Here is a 23,526-nt window from a genome sequence, read left to right as displayed (position 1 = left end):
AATTATTGCAATATTTCAGTAATCCAAGCAATTATTGCAGTGGTCATTATGGTGAAAACCACTAGCCTCAACAGTTTATCTATTCCCTAAACCCAAAAGGCTGGTTTTCACTAGTGACAGAGTTGAAGTCAGGGTCAGTTTTTACCATTATTTGAAATCAGAAGGATAGAGCATAATTACAATCTCTTTCAACTCCATTGTTTTGATCTGGTGAAAACTAGGTTATTGTAGATGCAAGCAGAAGCAGCAAAACTAAACCAATCACAAATTATTTTACAGGGGAAGGAGCATTGTGATTGCTTAATCCTTCCACTTCTGCTTCTGACAATCTGATTTTGAATTCCACTAGATCCCTAAGCAAAGGGGTCATAGGTGGAGTCAAAGGAAATTGGGAACTTTCTGATTCTTCTGACTCTGGTTCTGTCTTGATTATAACTGTGCTTATGACTCAATTTTTTTATTAATCTCACTTGGTCATAAGCTCCAACTCTGACTCCAACTTTGTCTCTCGTAAAAACAAGCCCTAAGTAAGGCAGCCCAGTGTCTGCTGGCACCTAACTTTTGCTCTTGGGCAACTAGGAAATCTTAGCTTTTTTATATAGAAATCCAATGCTGGGCACCCTAGATTTTACAGGTTCAGAGCACCAGGCTCCATTAAAATTTTCCCGTGAGGATACTTACTAGTAACAGGCGAATGGGGTGGGGTTGCATTTTCATGGCTGGATTGACTATTCTGGGGTTGCATTTTTATTAGAGTTGCTAGAATGGGATCACACATTTCTGGCATTTGAGGGATCAGAATATTCAGGCTGGTAAGAATTTAAAAATGGGATGATTTTTACTTCATTAAGTTTAACCAATGTGTCAATTCTTTTCGGGATGACCTAGTTAAAAGGCTTTATGAGGTTAAGTTGTGATCACAAAAATTACATTTTCCCAAAAGTGACCAAGATGGGGTCTATATTTGGCCCCAGAATAGACTAAAATGGGGAAGGGGTTCTGGGAGGTCAGCAGCACAAACCCAGCAAAAATTAACCAAAGTAACCCCCCCCCCCCCCCCCCCCCCCGCCTCCAATCCCCGGGAAATTTTTCTTAAAGCACAGCCTTGTTTCTCACTTCTTCCAGTAAACAAAATGCTGACACAAATGCACCAAAAATAACATATTTTACTAGGCAACATGATCTGGTCACCTGGACCTATCCATTAACTAACATGAAGATTTTATCCACTAAATATTGATTAAACCTGTAATAACATTATATTTTTAACTTGTACAAACTTTTGCCAAGCATACAGGTATTTTTGAAGTATACACTAAAACAGTGTACAATTCAATTCACAACCATTATACAGCCATTATAATGGTGAACCACATCCTTAAAATAAATTTAAAATATTGTCCTTTCTACTTTTATTATAACTTGCCAACTTTGTTATAAACTTTGTAAAATTAATTAAAGGTGAACAATGTCTTTCAGGTTCTAGCTATAAGTGCTTTTTACTGCACTATAAAACTGATAAATTCTTCTTCTATTGCTGTAAGCATTATTGAATTCTAACAAAAAAAAGCTCATCTAAAAGTTAAATATCAAACCAATTGACTTGGGGAAATGATTGTTTAAGTTACCAAGAATAATTTTTTTCTAACATAAGCATCAAAAGGCAAAGTGCAACAATATTCTTATTGCCTAGTCTAACTCTACTAGCAGTAAGCAATGGAAATCACTATGGGGCGTCCATATTTTAGGAGAATGCTAAAACCATGTTACGACCAGGGTACAAACATTGTAAACATCAACTCTCAAGAAATGTTTTTAGACGGAAAAATCTCATCTCACCTCACATTTAGATCTCAAGATATTGACAAAGTTGGTTGAAAACCAATTAGAAGAAATCTGGGGTTACCTTGGTTACCAGCGGTGGATCAACTTAAGGAGAACTGCTCTTAGGCTGCTCCTCAGGCCTCCGTTTTGACCTAAAATTGAGTCCAACCCCTCCCCAATCCATCAATGGTTACCTTGACAACTTAACCCAGAATAGGCCTTTTGCAATAATTGGTCAGGTGATCATCTTTCTGTAAACTCGCAAATCATTCACTTTTGGAAAATTTTGTTAGTAGGAACTGAAAGAGCATATTAAAGTTAGGGAACAAGTAATTTTACGGCTGTATATCTCAAAAGTAGCGATTGCAATGACCGTCAAAAATTAGAAGGATTGGTATGAGAAAACAATTCTTGCCACCCAGTCATGCATGAGTGGTTTTCCATACAAATCCTTGTAAATGTTGACATTTTTAGACTGCCTGTTAAATCTTTTCGTTGTTCGGCTGTTATGCTTGATGGAATATTTTATGAATAAATGGCTGAAAACTTACAGGTTATCTAATTTTAACAAGCTCTTTCAGTTCGTGCTAAGAAAAGTTTTCAAACCCGAACTGTTTTGGTTTTTCCAGAAAGTTGATCACATGATCAACTAATGCAAAAGGCCAATTGGAGCTAATCGGGCTTCTAGTAACTCAATCCATAACTATAAATAATATTATGTTGCTGTTCAGCCTTTAGATTCTAAAGTGTCAATCAAGAACTGTATTCTCTTTACAGCTGACTTGCGCGCTATTCGGACATCTTCTAAGCCATCAGTTTGGACTTTATCAAGATCCAAAATTAATTTAGTTAGCTGCTCATCTAGAAAAATAAACTCCCTATCACCTGGGGAAAGAGGAGCAAAAATTAATAATGATTTGAATAATAATTGAAAATGTATTAAATAATATTATTATTGGATGAGGTTCTTGTCATATCCGCAATAACCAAGGTTGAGGTAAGTGTTATGAGCCAAGCCAAAGGCCGAGGCTGATAACAGTTACCCAGATTATACATTGTTTTGAAGAAAATAACAACAAACACACTGTCGCGAGGAACCTGAATTGATAATGTTATTGGAAATCATGCACTGCATGTAACCTACAGATTACTCAGAGTATTCGGATAACTGACTACAGATTTGTCAGTTATCTGCTACCAGGTAACTGACTAATCTGTAGGTTGCACTGATTTCCAAAATTAGCTGTACACTTTTAGCCAATGAGAACACAGATAATGAGTACAATTTGTATAATACAATAAGTTATATTGTGCTGCTAACATACATTTCAAGATTTCCTTCACACATTATTATTTTCCAAAGCATTATTTGCTTTACCAATATAATTAACAATAATTAAAAATGTATATAGAGGATATTACACGGTGGTGCGAAGATATGATTTTATTTTCGAGTGGCAAAACAATATTTTATGAACGACCGCAGCGAGTGAGTAAAATATTGTTTTCGCCATAAGAAAATAAAACTCATATCTTCAAGCCGCCATGTAATGTTCTTTTTATTATATAGACAAAAAGACATTGATGAAATAATGGAGGGAAATTACCGAAATTACGTCATCGATAAACTCACGTGTGAGATTATGGAAAATAATCCACTCGGGTCCCGGATGTAGCTTTTATTAATTTTACAAGTGGTATACTTTCCAGTAAAACACTCATGTCTTATATAATAAAATAAGTTATGTTCTGCTAATAAAAATTTCAAAAGAATTCTTCACCCATTATTTTGCAAAGCATTATTTTCTTTTCCAATAATTATGTTATTTTCTTTTTTAAAATCTGATTATGTTCTGCCCTTCTATTTGGCTGGGTTCTGAAGCCCAATGTACTGTATTAATTTTTATTACACAATATTTTTGAATGCCCTTTAAGTCACCGACATTTTGGTTGGAAAAATAGAGGATATTACACGGCCGCACAGAGATACAAAATTTCTCATCAGGAAATTCTGTATCTCCAAGCGACCATAATGTTCTATTGATTTTATCATATAAATACCAAATGAAATAGTAATAGATTCTCACCAGGAGCCCCCACTCGCAAACACCCCAAGGTAGAGATGAGTTATGGGAAGAGGCAAGCCCAGAGGCAGGAAGGAGCGGGAGCTAAGGCGCCAGAGTGTGCCATCGCTGCAGGGAGGTGGGTGGGGCAACAAACTAGGTGTCTGGTGTCCGTTTTAAAGAAAAGAGCAATAAACAGCATGAAAAAGGTCAATTTATACTAAACTCACAAATATATGCAAAACAAGTTCCCCGCAGATCCACAGATGCGCTGGAATTTAAATGCACGGGTCCCAAGGGCACAGGGGGTGCTTGCGCGTGACAGTTCCCAATGAGAATAGTAAACTATTTCACTTTAATAGTTTTTTGCTGTGAAAGGTGTGTTTTATTATGTAGTCATAGCAATGGTGATCTGTTCACGTGTGAAGATAACCTGTTAATTTCACATGGGAAAAATAATAATAATCATGTTTTCCCACCAATGCTCACCTGGTATTCCATTGGTGCTTACATAACAAAATGACGTATTTCCTCAAACAAGCGCCCACACTCTACTAAACTACAGCTTACCTCTTCTCCCAGAGAAATTCAACACTCTAGGCTCCAACTCCTCTGCATGACACAGCAGCACGTCAATTGAGCTGATTTTCGAAGCTGATGAAGCAGACCTGTGAGGAGAATACTGAGCGGCCCGAGGATCAGCCACACCAGGCTGCGGGTAACCAGGTCTATAAGCTTGTGAGGGAGGCTGTACATAGGGCTGCCTACTGGAAGATACAGGTTGTTGTTGACCTGGCATTGAATACCCAGGTCCACTTGTGTATGAACCTGGATAATAACTGGACTGAGGAGTCTGCGATTGTGGTTGCCTGTTAATGGACTGTTCTGGAGGGTATGATACTGGTTGAGAACCATACTGATATGGACTGCTCATGTGACCAGCAGGTCCAGCATGTGCAAATGGAGGTATCCATTGCTGTGGTGTCTGGGGTGGGACAGATGGGGGGTAAGTCACTGGTCTCCCATCATTTGTCTGTTGACCGTAGCCTTGGGGCATTGAAACCGATGATGTCGGATATGGCATGTTCCCCTGGCTATCTGGTACTGGTCTATTTCCTGGCATAGTTGGTGTCGGAGGCGAGGAATAATAGTTATTTTGATAAGGATATTGTTGTACCTGTTGATTAGAACCTATCATTCCAGGTGAGTGAGGAACAGAGGAGGGCGGCATCATTTGCTGTGGTTGTTGCCCGCTCCCTGCTAAATGACCCGGAGAAACTTGTTGAGTGGGTCTTGAACTATCTACACCAAGAGCTGAGGGAAATGGTGCTGTGCTTGGAAGACCATCCATTTGGTATTGCTTGTCAGTCTGTGGTACATTCACTTGCCCTTGATGAGGGTAACCCGATGGGTACCCAGGAAATGCAGACCTTGCACTTTGGAATGGTGGCTGCCCAGGACTTTGACTTGGTTGATATGATTGATGGGGGTTGTGAGAAGTTGGAGGATATGTTTGACCGGAACCCTGGTATGATTGGCTAGTCGATGGAAGAGCTTGGTTTCCCTGAAAAGAGGGCGTCTGAGGTTGCACAGGCTGACCAGGAAGTGATCTTGCATCTGGAATGGGTTGGCCAAGGCTAGAACTTGAAACCTGCACAATATAATATTATTTTATTTCCATAATATTATAGACAGTATAAGGTAACAGAGATTCTCTAGTAAGAAACAAGCCTGTGTCACAGACGGAACTGGACATCTGGTTTAGTCCTTCTGTGAAACAGTGCTGAAATCTTATTGTTCATTGGCCAATTAGGTTGAGGGAAATTCAAAATGCATTTCTAGTAATTCAGTGAGTTTATTGGGGGCTGAAAACAAGGATATGGGCACTGTTCTGCAGCTGTTACTAAATGCACTTATCAGCAGCCATCTGGTGGCAATAGGCCATTTAATGGCCTATTGCCACCTAACAGGTCATGTGACATCGTTTTTATGGAAATGAAAGTTATATGATTTTGCCTTCAAAAAATGATTAGTGGGTCATATCCTAAACAAAATAAAAGTGATTTGGTTTTTCAAACCTATACCATTGTCTTTAAATGAGTAAGTTTCTAGCTGGTCACGTGACCAAAATGTGATTTTGAAAATTACGAATTACTTCTTTCTGAATACAAATTTTGCACTTAAACTTCAAGGAAAATGTTGAAAAAATGATGTGGTAACGTTTGCAGCACATCTGAGCATAACTATCAAAAGTTTAACAAGATGTAAGCAAACACTAGTTTTGGCCACCATGTTGGAGGGCAAGAGTATGCCCTCTAACATGGCAGCCAATACAAATCATACTACTTTGCTGAAAAATCAAAGTGCCATAAAATATCTCCCTTAGATGCTTTTCCTCTCAAATTTCAGTAAGATAATTTTTATGTGCTCTGTCAATTTTTGGTATCAGCAGGATTCCAACTAATTGTTTAAGGGAAGTATTGGTCACGTGACCTCTCAGTGCAAGTGGCCTATTGGAGCAAGGAGAGACAGCTATATTTTCAGGCTAGCCATTGTAATACATTATACTAAAATATTATGCCTCCTCCGAAGGGAAATAAGGAGAAGGGGGCATTTTTGCTGGGGACCCTTCATTAATGACTCAAAGGGTCAGAATCATACCTGGAAAGGTTGATCCAGGTTTGGTGGAGGGGCATGATATGGCTGTGGTGGTACTTGATATGATTGATCTGGAGCCAAAGAGGATGCTTGCTGAAAAGCACCAGGGGATTGTGTCATAGTTTGATACGGGCCACCAGGAGTTGATGCTGGACTCACAGCAGTCATTTGGTTTGATTGGCTTGTATTTGCAGCGGACATTTGATAACCTTGGCTTGTGTTTGGGACAGGCATAGAGGCTGGGTACTGTTGACTCGGACCTGAATTATGGAGAGGTTGATTTGGAGGCTGTTGTGTTTGATACGGTTTCCCAGGCACAGAGCCATCTCCAGGCATATAAGACTGTCTTGCTGGCAGCATCTGTTGAGGCTGACCAGGTGGCATTTGATAAGACTGATGACTGGCCACTTGACTCTGGTAGTTTGAACTTTGCAAGGGCATCTGATATGACTGACTTGTATTTGATGATGAATGAGTCTGATACTGTTGACCAGGATTTGCTGACGGCATCTGGAAAGGCTGTGTTGGTGTTTGATTGGTTGGCTGAGAACCAGGTACCTGCCAGACAGATTTTAATTGTTTATTGTGCATTTGTCACAAATATTTACATCAATATGCCTGCTGAATAAGAATGAGAGGCCACAAGGAGGCCTTTTGAAGCTTATACAAATAAGATCTCCTAGTATTAGACAGCTTATACTTCTAGTAAAGTCAAGCCAGGCAATGATGCAAGTGTTTTTCTTGATTTTTTTTTTCTTGCAATCTCAGTCATCAGCTGTTCATGGCTATCATGACAACATGGAAACTCACTTATGAAAGAGAGTTTGAGAATTCAGGGCAAAAAAAAAAACATACAAAACACAAAAGTAAAATATTGCTCAATGAGGTCTTAAACTGCGGTAATTAAAATAAAAGTTTAAAATTCTAATTGGAGCTTTTGCTGATCAACAGCGTCATCAATGAAATGGTGACAGTTCAAATTTTAACTTTTAACTTTTATTTCAAATTACAGCAGTTAAAGGCCTCACTGGACAAATATTTTACTTTTAAGAACATGCTGCTGAAAGACAATATGCACAGGTTATCAAACAAAACAAAGTTTTAAGCCACAGTAGGCTGTTCTACACAGCAATCTCATGCTTTAAGTTCAGCAGTTGTGTTTTGCCAAAAAAATTATGGAACAATTATTGAACAATATTTTACTTTTGTGTTTTGCATGTTTTCTTTTTGCCCTCTCTTTCATAAGCGAATTACTTGCCACAATTCAGCAAACCGGTAGACGACCATGGGTACTAAAGGACAGCAAGTCATTCGATTATTGAACAGTTTTTATGTAAGCTTATAGTATTAACCTTATAGTTGTGCAATCAATTTCTTAAAGTCTTTTTCGGTAAAATTTCCCAAAAGAGTTGCATTGAGCGTGCCTTTTCTTCTTGAACCGTGCTAAAAAAGCTGAATTTTTTCAAAACCTTCATACTCACCGAGTATGGCTTTTGGGCCCTCGGATCTTCCCACGAAGTAGTTCTCGTTTTGTGATCAATAAAGAACGGTCTTCCAGAACTTGGGTCAACTTTCATCTCCCAGCCTTGCGGGAGAGGAGGAAAACCCGGCGTGCAACCTTGATACATCTCCATATGCTTCTAGAAATGAACTTGAAACAACAGATGTTATAATGCGATGGGAATTCTACAGGAAAAGTTAGAATTTGTGTATGACAAGAACAGCGTCACTAACATCCGCCATTGCTGCAATCGCAGTGTGTCATGGGATTGTTTGTTGATAGGCGCGCATGCCTGGGCATTGCCTGGGCATTGCCTGGGCGTCGCCTAGGCACGCATTACATGCAGAGACTTCCGCATTCTGACTCTCTGTTTTTATTCTTGCGAGAGGTGACGTCGTCATTTGATCATAAGAGACTTGAAGTCGAGCCAAATTTGAGCAGATATACGAGTTTTTCGTATATTTTTCATATATGGCTCTTGGCAGTACCATAAACAGGAGCCCATCAAATGGAGCCTCCATCTCCATTAATTTCTTGAGTCAACCCTTTCCCGAGTAGATTTATAAATAGAACGGCTTGTTTCCCGCGAAAAGTGTCATATTTCCGTGAGTCTCGTATCTCACCGTGAGAAAAATTAAGTTGGATGAAGTCGAACTCAGAAGCCCGTCTTTCGACCGTTTTCTTTTTTTACTATACGTCCATTTTTACAGTTTTACAGCCGCTGGGATCTGGGATGAAATAAAAGTTAATGAATTACCCGACTGAGACTGAGCATTAAGCGATGGGACAAAGGCAGCGAACTGAGGATCACGGAAAGGTTCTTTGCGAGTGTTTGTTTTTGTTTTTTTTTGCCGTCATACATCCCACATTTAAGCATGCACCTTGAAAAGAGTCGACGATTAAGCGTTCTGTGGACGATTTGAAACTCTTCGATGATCAGCGCCGAAAAAGTGCCAGGATCATTTGATTTTTGTTATCGCCGTGGAGTGGATTTCGCCAGTTAAGCACCGCGTGCAAAAGCGATGACCTAAGTAGCAACCAAGGAGGAATGCTTCAGAAAAATTGCAGTCTTCCTTTACACTTGACTTGTATCACCATGAGAGTTGCCTGATAAAACTGGCACTTGAAAAGTTGAACCGAAGACAACAGTTGCTCAACCGTGAAGCTAACTCAAAAGTAATTTGCTAACGGTGGAATTTGTGACATCGCGCTCCAGTCCAAAGACCCTCTTATTTCAAGAAAAACAAAATGGATTGTATCTGCGCCCAAAGAATTATGACTGACTAACAGGAGAATTCTCAGCAATTAATGTAGAAGTTTAGGCCAATTCTTTCCTTCGAATTCGCATCTGTAGATTACTTTTTCGCGAGAAAACAATGGCTGGGCTCGGCGTTACAAAACATAGCAGGAAATCATCACACTAACTGACGGACAAAACAACCACAGTATAGTATTTATTCAGACAAACGCATTTCGGGGAAAAACTTGAAAAACTAGAAATTTGATTAATATTGAGTCATTTAGCCGAAATAAGAACCTTAACGCTCAAAAAAATTGGCTAAAGAAAACGAATCCTGTCAAAACTACAGACTGCAGGTAGTAGTTAATCATTACGCATGTAACAGACCAGCTTCATGGCCTCTTATAAATGTGAGACAAGTAACCAAAATTAAGATTAACATAGTAAGAGTTTAAAACTCTCCACAGTATAATCTACCCGCTAGAAAGAAAAGAAAGAAAATCTCTGAGGGATGAAAACGCCAAAGTCACGTTTCACTAGCTTATGATTTTGTTTGGCCTGTCAGCACCGGATTTCCAGCTGTTTCATGAAGTACAATACCAGTGTCATTTAGTCGTTGTGATTGGCTCTTCCCACCGTCGGCGCGCGAAGTCTCCCCTGGGAACCGTTCTAATTATAAATCTACTCGGGAAAGGGTTGACTCCAAAGGCATGTATGGGAGATGGAGGCTCCATTTGATAGGCTCCTGCCATAAACTATTAAAGCGTTTAAAAATATATAATAACGGATTTAAAATAACGGCAAAAACCGTGGACGAAGATCTTACTTGTTATAAACGTTGGATCTCCAGAGATCTAATCAGCCAAATATTAAGAACCAAAAACGACAAGTCCAAAGACTACTGCAAAGCTGATTCAGAACAACGTGTATTGTTTTTACATAACAATATTTCGGCTAGCAATAGGCCATTTGCACTAAGAAGTCATGTGACATCGTTTTTATGAAAATGAAAGTTATATGATTTTGCCTTCGAAAAACGATTAGTGGGTCATATCTTAAACAAAATAATGCACCTATCAATGTAATGCCGGCTTGGGGGGAGGCAGGGCATAGGGTGGGGATTTGACTTTTTTCAAAAATTTGCAATCAAAAACCCTGCCCACGGGCAAATCATTCCAGTCAAATGCAACCAAATTTCCCCACCCCAGGCTACACATTGCTGTTAATCCCAAGACAGAACCTAAGAAAGGCACAATAAAAATATTTCCAAATAAAACTCTGCAATCTTTTATAAACGTTGCTGCATCACCAGAGATACATGTTCCTGTTACAGCTGCAATTACACGTTTTAACCATAATCCGTGTTACACTGCGTAGAATACATAAACCTTTAGGAGAAAGTCCACATTTTGTAAGTCTAAATATACCGTTCTCAGTAAAGGGTACAAAGAACGTCAGTTTTATAAGTTTACAGTGATTGTAGCGAATGAGCCATACACTAATTAATTGTACTTGCAAAAATCGACTTGGTTTCTCTTTACTTCCGTTTACTTTGATACCACAGTATTTTAAGAGGTTCAATTGATCAAAAACACGCTAAAACAAACGAAATCTGAAGACAAAACAGTGAAATCCACTCAGCCTTCGCTTGTTCTTATTGGCCTCCATGACTTCCTGATCTTTTCAAACCATATGGCGCATGCGTGAAGCGTGGAAGCGGGAAACATATGTTTGGTCTCAGTCTTTTTCGTCCGAGTCGGCAGTCAAATATCTCCACGTCGGGTGAAGAAAGATTCAAATATCCCGTGCCCCGGGAGAACAAGATCAGTCAAATGCCCTACCCCAGGGACAACAAAGACAATCAAATCCCCACCCCATGCCCTGCCCCCCCCCCCCCCCCTCCGGCTTTACATTGATAGGTGCATAATGGTGATTTGGTTTTTCAAACCCGAACCATTTTCTTAAAATGAATAAGTTCGTGAATGGTCACGTGACCAAAATGTGATTTTTAAAATTATGAATTACCTCTCTCAGAACACAAATTTTGCACTTAAACTTCAAGGAAAATGTTGGAAAGATGATGTGATAACGTTTACAGCACATCTGAGCGTAAATAGGAAACGTTGAACAAGATATAAGCAAGAAGTAGTTTTGGCCGCCATGTTGGAGGGCAAAAGCATGCCCTCCAACATGGCAGCCAATACAAATCATACTACTTTGCTGCAAAATCAAAGTGCCATAAAATATCTCCCTTAAATGCGTTTCCTATCAAATTTCGGGTGTAAGATAATTTTTATGTGCTCTGTCAATTTTTGGCATCAGCAAGATTCCAACTCATTGTTTAAAGGAAGCATTGGTCACGTGATCTCTTAGTGCAAGTGGCCTATACCAGCCTTCTAGTTCTCCATGTTTACAGATGTTACCGAGACCCTTACTCCTTAACCACAGGCAACCCAGACTTTATGGAAGTGGTTTGAATTTGAGCGAATTCTCGATAAATTCAATAGAATGTGTAAGAGAATGTAAACAAAATACTTCCTAAAATTCTTACAATCGCTTCCCGCTTAGGGAAACCTAAGTAACCCACCTGTCCATATAATCCCTCATTTTAAGTTGATCACGTTTACATTATAGGTGGGGTGACCCGCCACATGTTACCTCACCCATCTGGGGTGCCCCACCTCCAGGTAAACAGGCCCTTAATCTTGGTGAAACGTTCGAAATCTTTTTCTACAAATCTGTCATGTGCGTTGAAAGCAGTATTCACTGCGATTTCCTGGTAAGAAGTCTGAGAAGTGACAGTTGAAGGAACTGAAGGGCATATAGTTTGATTCTACAAGTTCCAAAATACCGCAGGAGCACGAACTAGTTTGAAACTTTAAAAGATGTAATGTAACCTTGGGAAAGAGGACAATAAGCACTAATCAAGACTGCCAGCCTAGACTCAACATTTTTTTCACCTGATAATTTTTTCTAAGAGAATGTGCCATACTAACACTTTACAAAAGCCACTGAAAATAATCAGTTCTTATCTCAGTTATTTTTCATTTGCCTCAAAATTGTAAACAAATTTATTAACGGCCTACTATATACTTTGACTTCTTTAACTACAAGTCAAATTACTTACTAAAATAGCGTTTAGTTAGTTGTGCCAGCTAGGTAAATAATCAAGGAAATAGTCGCAAAATTTAGTCTTAACTGGTCGTATAACTCACTCATAATAGTCGCAAAAAAAATAATTACAAAAAAAAAAAAAAAAAAAAATCTCGTTTTCTAAAATACTTGGAAATAAATAGGACCATGCAAATGTTCTGTCAAGAGGTTTTATTTGAATGGTAATACCACATAGATTTTATCTGCAGGTTGAGAAGTCAGAATTAACAAATAATGTCGCCATAATGTGCCAGTGAATGAAAGGGTAGACTACGAGTAGTCGCCATTTTCCTCAGGGATAGTAGAGCGAGCGAAGAGAAAATCCCCTCCGCGTGTCGCTTTTTCTCGCGTGGAATGATTTTTACGCGCGCTCGCGTTTCGCTCGCTCTGCTATCCCTGAGGAAAAATGGGGACTACTCGTAGTCTAATGAAAGGCTTAACCTCAACCTCGTCCCCAGGGCTTTTCCCTCAAAAAATGGGTGGGGCGACGAGGTTGGCTTAACCTGTGTGACTGAAGGCGCGAGACGGGAGAGGGACGGAAAAAATTTCTCTCGATCTCAGCGCTAGCTCAGTTGAAGTTAAGCCGTGATCGTTCCACGGTACAACTATATATCACGGCTTAACTATATAGCACTATAAGCTAAGTTATGGCTGATGGCTTAGTGATTAAGGGCGTCAGCAAAGAATAAAGTATCAATTTCAGAAAAAAATCATGACAAAATATATCGACTCTTGAGTAAATACAGCTCTCACCCCGTTAATGACAATTCGTGAGATTTAGGGAAGCTAAAAACGTTTTCGTTAAAAGAATGCAATGATATCGATATTGAGCAATATGTGAATACAGTGGTGTTTTAACGTACTCGCCTCAAACTTGTGAAAACTTATCCGTTTTGGAAAAGGAGATCTTGAAAGAGGGAGGGATCACAGACTGAGTGCACAGTCGTCCGTCTATGTTTTATTTTAGTAAACTTTACTGTTTTCTTTACTGTTTATTTGCGTTGTTTTTGTTTTTGAATTCCTTTTTCACTTTTACAAGCAGGAACATTATTTGTCAAGTTTTCGATCCACTGAACTTGCTATTGTATAGGCTCAGTCCGCGGAGCTTCGCCATACAAAGGACGGTTGTATGTGTATACTGACTTCAATCAATTTGCCGCAAAAAAAAGAGGATGGGATACGTTGAATTAACAGAGCAGTGATGTTTAACATTTTCTGGTGTGGAAAGACTGAAACAAAGCAAAATTGAAAAACAACAACAAAAGGGAAGGAGGTCATAACACCTATGAAAGCTTCTTGGCTGGACTCAATTTTAATTTCATTTATCTAAAGCTTATATCTGTAAACCGATTGTGGGATAAACGTTCTAAGTATACAACCTGTATTTTGTTATTATTATTTTTAAACTCTGATCACCGTGTTTTTTTTTTAATTGTCCACACTTACTCTACACAGTCCGCTAAATTAAACAACTCTGAACCAATACAAACTTGCCCTAGGCGGTTCATTCACATAAGAATTGTAAGGAAAAACGTAAAACTAACGGCCTTCTTTAACTGCCGATCAAATTATCTTTTATGTTTTTTTAATTGTGTCAGCTATACAAAGAATCATGGAAAAACTCGAAGGATAAAATTACCTACATTCATTAATCTAAATGGTTCTTTTCTCAGAAAACCTCTTTTGAGGGGACACTCTAGTAATCAAAACGTGACTGACCACAAAGAGGGTTGATAAGTTTAAGTGTGTACTAAATTACAATGATAATTGCTTTCACACCATGAACAATCTCACTTAATCGATGTACTGCACTTGTGCCGGGAAATCAACACAAAATATCACTGAGAAACGTTAATCGTGATTTTTTTTTAAACCGGCTTTATCTAGCTGCTTGGAATAATGACTGCAGCAGATTCCAAGGTAGACTAAAAGAAAAATATTTAGTTTGTTGGTTTATTATTAACAAACCCCAGCCCAACCTCTATTCAGCGGACGCTTGCCTCAGTCCAGAGTGTGTCCCCTGAATAGATGTTCCACTTTATTTTATTCTACTGGGCAGTCATGAATGTGAATCACACTAACACTACACAATTCACTGAGCACATAATACTAATCAATTTTTCATTTACATCGAGTTTATAAACAAATTATCGTAACGGATTGTTTTGACTAAGTTAACTGCAAGTCAAATCACTAAAACATAGCTTAGATAGTTGTCCCAGCTATGTAAATAATCAAGGAAATTGTTGCAAAATTCTGCCTTAAGTTAACTGACCCTAAAATTTTCTCCTAATAGTGACCAAAAAAGGTCAAAAAAAGTTCAAATTTCGTTTTTTAAATTCCTAGGAAATAAATAGGACGATGATAAAATTCTCCCAAGGAAGTTTTCTATTTAAATGGTAACACCGCCATAGGATTTCGTCCACAGCTAAATCTGCTTAGAGGGATAATTTAAATCTAGCAGTGTTAAGGGCCTCTCACGAAATTTGTTTTTTTTAAATTCTACATTGCTGCGAAAGGATAACACGTGTCTTTGCATCATTTCAATTACAAAAATAACAGTCCAGTTTTGTTTATTTATCTTGTGTTGTAAACTGTATCTAGCAATTTTTGGAAAACCATGCAGCCTAACGAAATTTGCAGTCATTTGAGTAAAAAGGCGTTAAAAGGCAGGGTTTTTTGGGCCCGAGAAGCTCCAAAATCATAGTAACGAAGGAAAAAGAAACGAGATAAAGGAAGTGCGAGGAGAAGGAAAGGCAGAGAAAAAAAAAATTACAAGCAATGGTTGCACTCTTAGTTTTTATAGTGGCTATTTTGGAGATATTTTTTGGCCGAAAAACAAATGCTGGACGGAAAATAAGGTCCATTTGGCGGTATCGTTTTCAAAAATCCGGCTAGATATTTAGGCATCGAAACATATTTCCTGTCACAGCGTCTGTCGCTACGGATGTTAAGGAAAAAAAATTGGACATAGATCAGAAACTTGAAAACATTTTGCCATTTTTTTTTTCAAGTTTTAATGCAATGCCTGCAAAAGTCACCTCAAAATTATTATCGTTACCGCTGTCTGGTAAAATTTGATTCATATCTTCATAACTCTACGTGAAATTTGTATATGGGTAAAAGCCGGGGGCTCTGTAAGTAATGACAGAATTGACCAAGATTACAACAATATCCTCGACTCCTTTACATTTCATATGTGTGATGTATACGATCACGACACTTCACGAAAGCGCAATGAACTAAAATAATTTTGGAATTACTCACTGGTCATTACAACACAAGTTTATGGGGGAGCTCCACGCGAGCGCGGAGACCCATAGCTAAGAGAATTTGGTTGTCTATCCATCCGAAAAAAAATTTGGTAGTCACGTGACCCTACCTCCGTCCACCCGTGCGTCCCCACGGCTAAATTGGCTAAATTTATATATAAAACGTTATAAAGTGAATTATCTATTACTTATAAAAAAATCAGTCAGTTGTTTATTGCTTACTGAAAACAAGGTACTTTTAAGTTTTCTATTTTGGAAAATTTTTATCCCCTCTTTGAAAAAAAAAGGAACGTGATCCACACTACTGTGCACAGCCCACTGGACAAATAATACTTGCCTTAGTTTTCATTTACACAGGAATTATCACGGCCTACTTAAGTTAACTGCCAATCAAACTAACTTTTATGCTTATTTAGTTGTGCTAGGTATGCAAATAATCATGGGAATATCGAGGAATTAAACTTTCTCTGGAATGAGAAGCGCCAAAGCAACAGAACTGATCTAGCTTGTCGAATTGTTTTATTTCTATAACCTGTTTCCTCTGACCCAGCACTAATTTCGGTTACGTTGACACACTACTGGAAGAATTTTCAACCGGTTGAAACTGGCTCCTACTTTGAGGTATTCCGTTCATACGGAATCACACAAACAGTTCAAAAACTACGAGGCCTAACCGGTTCAAAAAACAATTGAATGCCAAAATTTTTAATACAGTACTTCTCATCATACGAGTCTAAGTAGCACTTGAATTATTTAACAAATAACACTTAGCTAGAGAGAACTGCAACTAAGTTTCAAAGTTAGGGAAGCGAGAGGGACCTATTGGACCGCTGTTGAGCTGGCATTCCTTAATGAACAATTCTACGATGGCACAGCCGCGCTTCCGGTTTCCTCACTGGCCTTGGAATCCCATGAACTTGAACTCGCCGCTGTATTTGCCATCAGGATGGTATTGGACAGGCTTTAAATGTTTCCATGTGTGCCAAATTTTACCACTGCTGGCCTCATCCTCTAGAGAGTCTCCGTTCGTAACGTTTAACCAAACGTGACGTCCAGGATCAGGCCACATTCCATGTGAACCCTTGGCACAGTAGACCACTGCATGAGTACCATTATACATTGCCACAGTTTGATCTCTCTTCTGGAAATAGCCATCTTTCCAGAGGAATTCTCCACCAAACTTGGCTGTGATTTCGTCGTTATGGATCGACAGCCAAATGGAGTAGATCTGATAGTGTGTGTTGATTTTCCGAAAACGTACTATAACTTTTTCCCAATCTCCAACGTGGTGAAAAAGGGATGAAGGAACTCCAATGCAGCCCAGATTCCCTCCGCAAGGACACCGGCCCAAAAACTCCGGGCAAATAAAGCACCCTTTCTGAAAAAATCCAATGCAGACCTGCTTCCCGCGATTGTACGGGAATAACATCCAGTAGGCGATATCTAAAAAATTGTTATGCTCTCTGTAGATGACGTACACTGGCACCACACTTGGATCTTGACCAAGAAAAACAACAGGCTCTGTGCAGGAAGGGCAGCTAAGGCGCTCTTTGGTGGTAAGGTAACTGTCTCTGTTGCACCTCTCCAGGTTGGAACTTGTCAGCACAGAGGGGTTGGGCTGGTCACTGCACCCTTCCATCTTACAATGCGACAGGAAGAAGTCGACACTAGATGGCCTCCACGTCTCATTTTGAGCAAGCTTCACCAACGGAGCCCATTTGTCTATCGGGTCAGCTATCTTGCTTGGAACGCCAGGATAGGCAATAACGGTCGTAGACAGCAGTGTTAGGAGGAAAACAGCAAAATCCTTGACCTGCATAGCACCTAGTAAATGAATTCAAGCAAATCATGCTTCAGTAAATATCGTAAATCTTTTTAGCTCAGTTTATAGATCGCTGGATTGCAGAGTGGAAGGTCGCGAGCTTGAACTTCGCGTTTCGGCCTCACCCAAGGATATAACTCTGGCCTACCGCCTTGTACTACGGTTGGTGTAGTAAGTACTGGTTGTACCTTGTAACTAAAAACAAAGGACTAACATAGCGACTTTGGCCCTTATTTTGTATTATTGTATTACTTAGTCTGTTCAAGCGAATTTTCTTTTGACTTAACTTAATGCTTATTGCTTAACTTGTTATTGTATGCGTGATAAGAGGAAAAAACACCCTCTGATCAAAAACAAAGTTTTTGAAATCACTAATTAACACAAATGCTAATTCCAGAGTGCGTGTTGATGATATGACTAGCTTCTTTCTAAATTGCTTACCAGAATTCGACTTGCGTTCTCAACGACAAAACTACAGTGCAATAGAGCACTACACAAATCATACTAATGCATAATGCCTTGTATGAACTGTCATTGAGAAAAAAAACAATGGCTATTAACATTTTTTGATACTTAATTAAAATTACATAAACACAGCTGGTTTACTCAAAATGACATTTATGATTCAGGGGATTATTTGGAGACGTTTTTGTATGAATTTGGCACTGACATTCCTAATTTTAAAAAAAAATGTTTAAGGAGGCTCGTTCCAATTTTGGTCTCTTCACACATTTTTGACAGTTTCATCTTTGAAAAGATAGAACAAACAAAGAAAGCAAAAGCAAGAGCAGCTGTTTCGTACAGTTGGAAAATATGTCAATGCTTGGCTTCAAATAACTGTTTTTTCGTCATTAGCGGTTTCCATGGCAACTTCTTCAAAGGATAATTGAGACCTGATCTGCTTCCATCATTGATAACTACAAAATTAAGCCGGTGAGCCCACAAGAGGGGTCATCGGACTTGTTTTCACGTAAAATGCTTCGAGATATAACAAATTCCCACGCGCGTTTTCATTCCTGTGCTATGAGATCGCGGGTTATTCATTCACTGTTTTGACTACCGCTGACTGTTGCTTGTCAACTTGCGGGCATCTACCCTTCTTGAAAGGGAGGGAAATGTTATGACGCGTCTAATTTACACGTTGTCACTGGGGTTCATTTCAAAAACATTTGGCAGCCTGAAAATAACGCCCTCTGTCCTTATTTTTTAACTGATCAAAACTATTTCTTGTTTAACCATACCTAGAATCTACCCTTTTCAACTCCAATTTAGGATTGGTTTATTGTGCGAAATAGGGTATTGTGGTACAAGGCCTGCTGAAAGATATTTAAAATAGCAACTGATCGAAAACGCGGACTTCTGCGCAGCTTGGCTGAGCCACACCCAGCAATCACATCTGACTTGATGTGATACTTTTACCGAGTCTCAGGTACGTGGTTACCAGAATACTTTGTGCCAAGCATAAAAACACTTCGCTGTGAGTGTTTAGTTTAGGTATTTACAGAACATTCGTAAATTATTTACTTGATAATGACGTCCAGAACGTCGAAACGTCGTATATTTTTTTACTTTTTTTAAAATTTATTCAATAAAAGTGTTTTTAAGAAAAGTTTTTACGCAACAGCGTGTTTCATCAGGTAACCATGTTTGTACTTGGCAGGTATTCAACAAGGGAACGACTTATAGGGAAGTGTTAAGGGCCCTTACCTCTTTAATGTTGTTCTTAATGATTAAAATATTTTACATAATGAAGTTCCTGTCCTTTTTGAAATATGCAGACGACTCCACTATCATAGCGCCCCTGTAAGCAGTAATTCTGATCCGTCTGACTGTTTAGTAGAACTATTTTTAAATTGGTCTAGAGAGAATAATATGATTTGTAACACTAGCAAATGCAAGGAACTCGCTGTTAGGAAGAAGAACAATAACACACATTATGAGCAAATTTGCAATATCCCACAATATGATTTAATGATTTAAATATTTTACATAATGAAGTTTCTGTCCTTTTTAAATATGCAGACGACTCCACTATCATAGCGCCCCTGTACGCAGTAATTCTGATCCGTCTGACTGTTTAGTAGAACTATTTTTAAATGGGTCCAGTAACAACATTATGAGCAAATTTGCAATATCCCACAATATGATAGTCTGTCGTCACTAGGTGTTACCCTTCAAGGTAACGGCAAGTTCAGTGAACATGTAATACTGAAATTAGTCAAAGTAAACAGATGTTTGCACGTTTTAAGGTCTCTTAGAAGAGAGCAATACTCTCAAGTAGAGATAGACCATTTTATTTAACTCCTTAGTTCTACCAAATTTTACATATTACCTTTCTGTGTACGGAGCGTCTGAATCAGATCTGAATATTTTACAACTTTTTTTGGATCACTGCCACAAGCACCGCTTTGTTTCTTTTCCAGTTTCTATTAAGGATCTTTTATATAGACAGGACTGCAAGATTTTAAAGGCTATTACCTCTGTAGATAACCATCTGCTAGGCTCATATTTACCACCAACAAAGGAGAATAAAATAATATAATATACGTAAAAAAACAGTGTGCCCTCCGCAAGGTTAATACCGATCGATTTGTGACATCTTATTATATGTCAATAGACTGATTTTTAAACACAAGATAAGGTAGTTTCTACGTAGTTTTTTTGTCATCCATTTGTAGTTTAACTAGTTTAATTTTTAGGGTAGATTTTTATTGAGGCAGCTTCGAATGTAACAAAAGATATGTACTTTTATCTTTTGGCAATAAAGACTATTATTATTATTATTATTATTATTATTATTATTATTATGTTGCAGTATGAGACTTTGGAATGCTGTCCACATTATGAGTAGTATAGGGCGCATAGCGTAACCTACACCACTTGAGAAGCTATACTTAGAAGTAAAAAAAGGTCGATACGAAACCTAATACGATCCTAAAATACATAATGATATGAATCTCTCTACTTAAAAAGCCAATTTAGAATATTATTAAATTCTGATACTCTGTAAAACCTACGCTAAGACATGATGATGTGATTATCTCTAATAGAAGCCTATTTATAAAATTATTCAGTTTTTACACTCTCATTATCTCTTATGTACCTAAAGGAGGCCATCATAATGTGATTATCTCTACTAAAAGCTTATTTATAATAAAATAAAACTCTAATGTTCTAATTTTCAATTGTGCAGACTTCTTTCCTCTCGTGGCTGACAAGTCGCGCGTCGATCCAATTTGCTCCAACTTCGTTGTGTTCTGCATAGATGGGAATATCCCAAAACGCCTCACTCGTGGTGTTCTGGTAGGCTGATTTTGGCATCACCGGTGAGTACCATGGTGGAACCTCTTCTATTAACCCATGCTCTCACAGGAGCTCCAAAAACAGAATCTTCAAAGCTGCATTATGCCTGTATAGGTTCTTGGTTTGTGCCAGCGAGGAACATCCAGCCAATACATGTGCAACGCTCTCAGCTACCTTCCCATATAACCTGGATAGGACTTCGCCGTCGGTGGGGGTTTGCGTCTTCTCCTTTGTGTAGAGCTTCGTAATATTACTATTATTATCATTATTGTTATTATTATTATTATTATTATTATTATTATTATTATTATTGTTATTATTATTATTATTATGTTGCAGTATGAAACTTTGGAATGCTGTCCACATTATGAGTAGTATAGGGCGCATAACGTAACCTACACCACTTGAGAAGCTATACTTAGAAGTAAAAAAAGGTCGATACAAAGCCTAATGCAGTCCTAATATACATAATGATATGAATCTCTCTACTTAAAAAGCCAATTTAGAATATTATTAAATTCTGATACTCTGTAAAACCTACGCTAAGGCATGATGATATGATTATCTCGAATAGAAGCCTGTTTAGAAAATTATTCAGTTTTTACACTCTCATTATCTCTTATATACCTAAACGAGGCCATCATAATGTGGTTATCTCTAGTAAAAGCCTGTTTAGAATAATATGAAACTCTAATACTCTAAAAAAAATCTTAGTAAAAACATCAGCAAACTTGTGTTTCTGGATTTCTAGAGGAAAAAAAAACCTAAAAACTGGAGTCCTTAGCGCCCTAACAAAGTATTTATCTTAAATGTTCTGGCAATGTTCAGAGTGTTTGAGATTACCGACTTCTGCATCCGCTCAAGTACGCCCCGTGCTCTCTCTCCAAGTAGCTTCCTCACCGACTTCTCTAGGTGTTTAGAGTAACCACCCAGTACGTCAATTATTACGTTGTACTGTTCAACCCTGTAACCAATGTACCTCTACTTCAGATCTCACATCATGGGCCCATACTCGAATGTCTTTTCCTCATCTTTCTTAGCTCTACTCTCAATCCATGGGCAGCTCATTTCAATTGTGCAGACTTCTTTCCTCTCGTGGCTGACAAGTCGCGCGTCGATCCAATTTGCTCCAACTTCGTTGTGCTCTGCATAGATGGGAATATCCCAAAACGCCTCACTCGTGGTGTTCTGGTAGGCTGATTTTGGCATCACCGGTGCGTACCATGGCGAAACCTCTTCTATTAACCCATGCTCTCGCAGGAGTTCCAAAAACAGAATCTTCAAAGCTGCATTATGCCTCTATAGGTACTTGGTTTGTGCCAGGAAGGATCATCCAGCCAGTACATGTGCAACGCTCTCAGCTACCTTCCCACATAACCTGGATAGGACTTCGCCGTCGGTGGAGGTTTGCGTCTTCTCCTTTGTGTAGAGCTTCGTAGGTAACAACTGCTCGTACAGTTCATACATGCCCGCGATGGTATATGTAGGGCATGAAGCCCAACCTTTTAACCATGCAAAGCAGCTGGTTATGATTAGGCTCTCATCTTCCCATCTGATACGGAATAACTTTCCTTTCCACTTTTTGTCTTTAGCGATCTCCAAGAACTGCTTCTCTTGAGATTACTTCAACAGATTCCCAGCTCTTGCTGCAGTCACCACATTTCCTTCTGTTGTAACACACACGAGATTTAGGGAGTCAAACAGTTTAAACAACTTTTGTTGTGTTCAAGTTAGATGAAACAAAGTTAAATATAAATAAATAAGGACCTGCGGAGAGAAGAATTTTCTCTTTGACTGATGAAAAATATTTCACAAGTTGTTGAATGAGCAGGGGTTTCAATAAAAATTGAAGTAGCCAGCGGTTTGGATAGAGTAACCGACTGTATCAACAAGGGGCCGTTGGTCCCTTTTTTCAAGGGGGGTTGGGGAGGTCAAAGCGCGTTCCGCCCCAGAAAATTTTGAAATTTCAAAGCCCTAAAAATGCGATTTTCAGCGTTCTGGGAACTAAATTTGAGAATAAAAGAGCGTGTTTTTCATCCAAGAAAATGTAGCTTTTAACAGGACAACGCGGATTAATATTAATCCTAATGATTATTATAATCCAGTAATAGATTATTATAATCCGGTAATAGATCATTATAATCCAGTAATAGATTATTATAATCCATTACTGAGGTTTGAGCCGTGCCTTGATCAATTAGGATTACTATTAATCTTATGTAGGATTAATATTAATCAGATTAATATTAATCCTAATATTAGATCCAGTAATAGATTATTATAATCCATAACTGAGCTTTGAGCTGTACCTTAAATGATTAGGATTAATATTTATCTGATAAATATAATCCCACATAGCTCAAATTTGTACAAGTCTCTCAATAAAGAAAATGTTCTATTCCAGGAGCCCATCAAATGGAGCCTCCATCTCCATTAATTTCTTGAGTCAACCCTTTCCCGAGTAGATTTATAAATAGAACGGCTTGTTTCCCGCGAAAAGTGTCATATTTCCGTGAGTCTCGTATGTCACCGTGAAAAAAATGAAGTTGGATGAAGTCGAACTCAGAAGCCCGTCTTTCGACCGTTTTCCTTTTTTACTATACGTCCATTTTTACAGTTTTACAGCCGCTGGGATCTGGGATGAAATAAAAGTTAATGAATTACCCGACTGAGACTGAGCATTAAGCGAT

The 23,526-nt window shown here is 38.6% G+C and overlaps 2 protein-coding genes across 2 annotated transcripts; both read right to left on the bottom strand.

Annotated features, from left to right (window-relative positions):
• Nucleotides 1–1,148: 1,148 nt before the first annotated feature.
• On the bottom strand, nt 1,149–8,294 carry LOC140946085 (uncharacterized). Its single transcript, XM_073395161.1, has 4 exons — nt 8,027–8,294; nt 6,549–7,103; nt 4,458–5,538; nt 1,149–2,709 (listed from the first exon to the last, which is right to left on the bottom strand). Exons 1-4 carry the CDS (start codon nt 8,177–8,179, stop codon nt 2,552–2,554), a joined length of 1,947 nt encoding a protein of 648 aa, XP_073251262.1. The 5' UTR covers nt 8,180–8,294; the 3' UTR covers nt 1,149–2,551.
• An 8,309-nt stretch (nt 8,295–16,603) lies between these two features.
• On the bottom strand, nt 16,604–17,530 carry LOC140945134 (uncharacterized). The gene has a single exon (XM_073394198.1). It carries the CDS (start codon nt 17,528–17,530, stop codon nt 16,604–16,606), a length of 927 nt encoding a protein of 308 aa, XP_073250299.1.
• Nucleotides 17,531–23,526: the final 5,996 nt, after the last annotated feature.

Source organism: Porites lutea, chromosome 8, assembly GCF_958299795.1.
Source record: "Porites lutea chromosome 8, jaPorLute2.1, whole genome shotgun sequence".
Classification (NCBI taxonomy): Eukaryota; Metazoa; Cnidaria; class Anthozoa; order Scleractinia; family Poritidae; genus Porites; species Porites lutea.
This window is presented reverse-complemented; position numbering and strand designations above follow the sequence as displayed.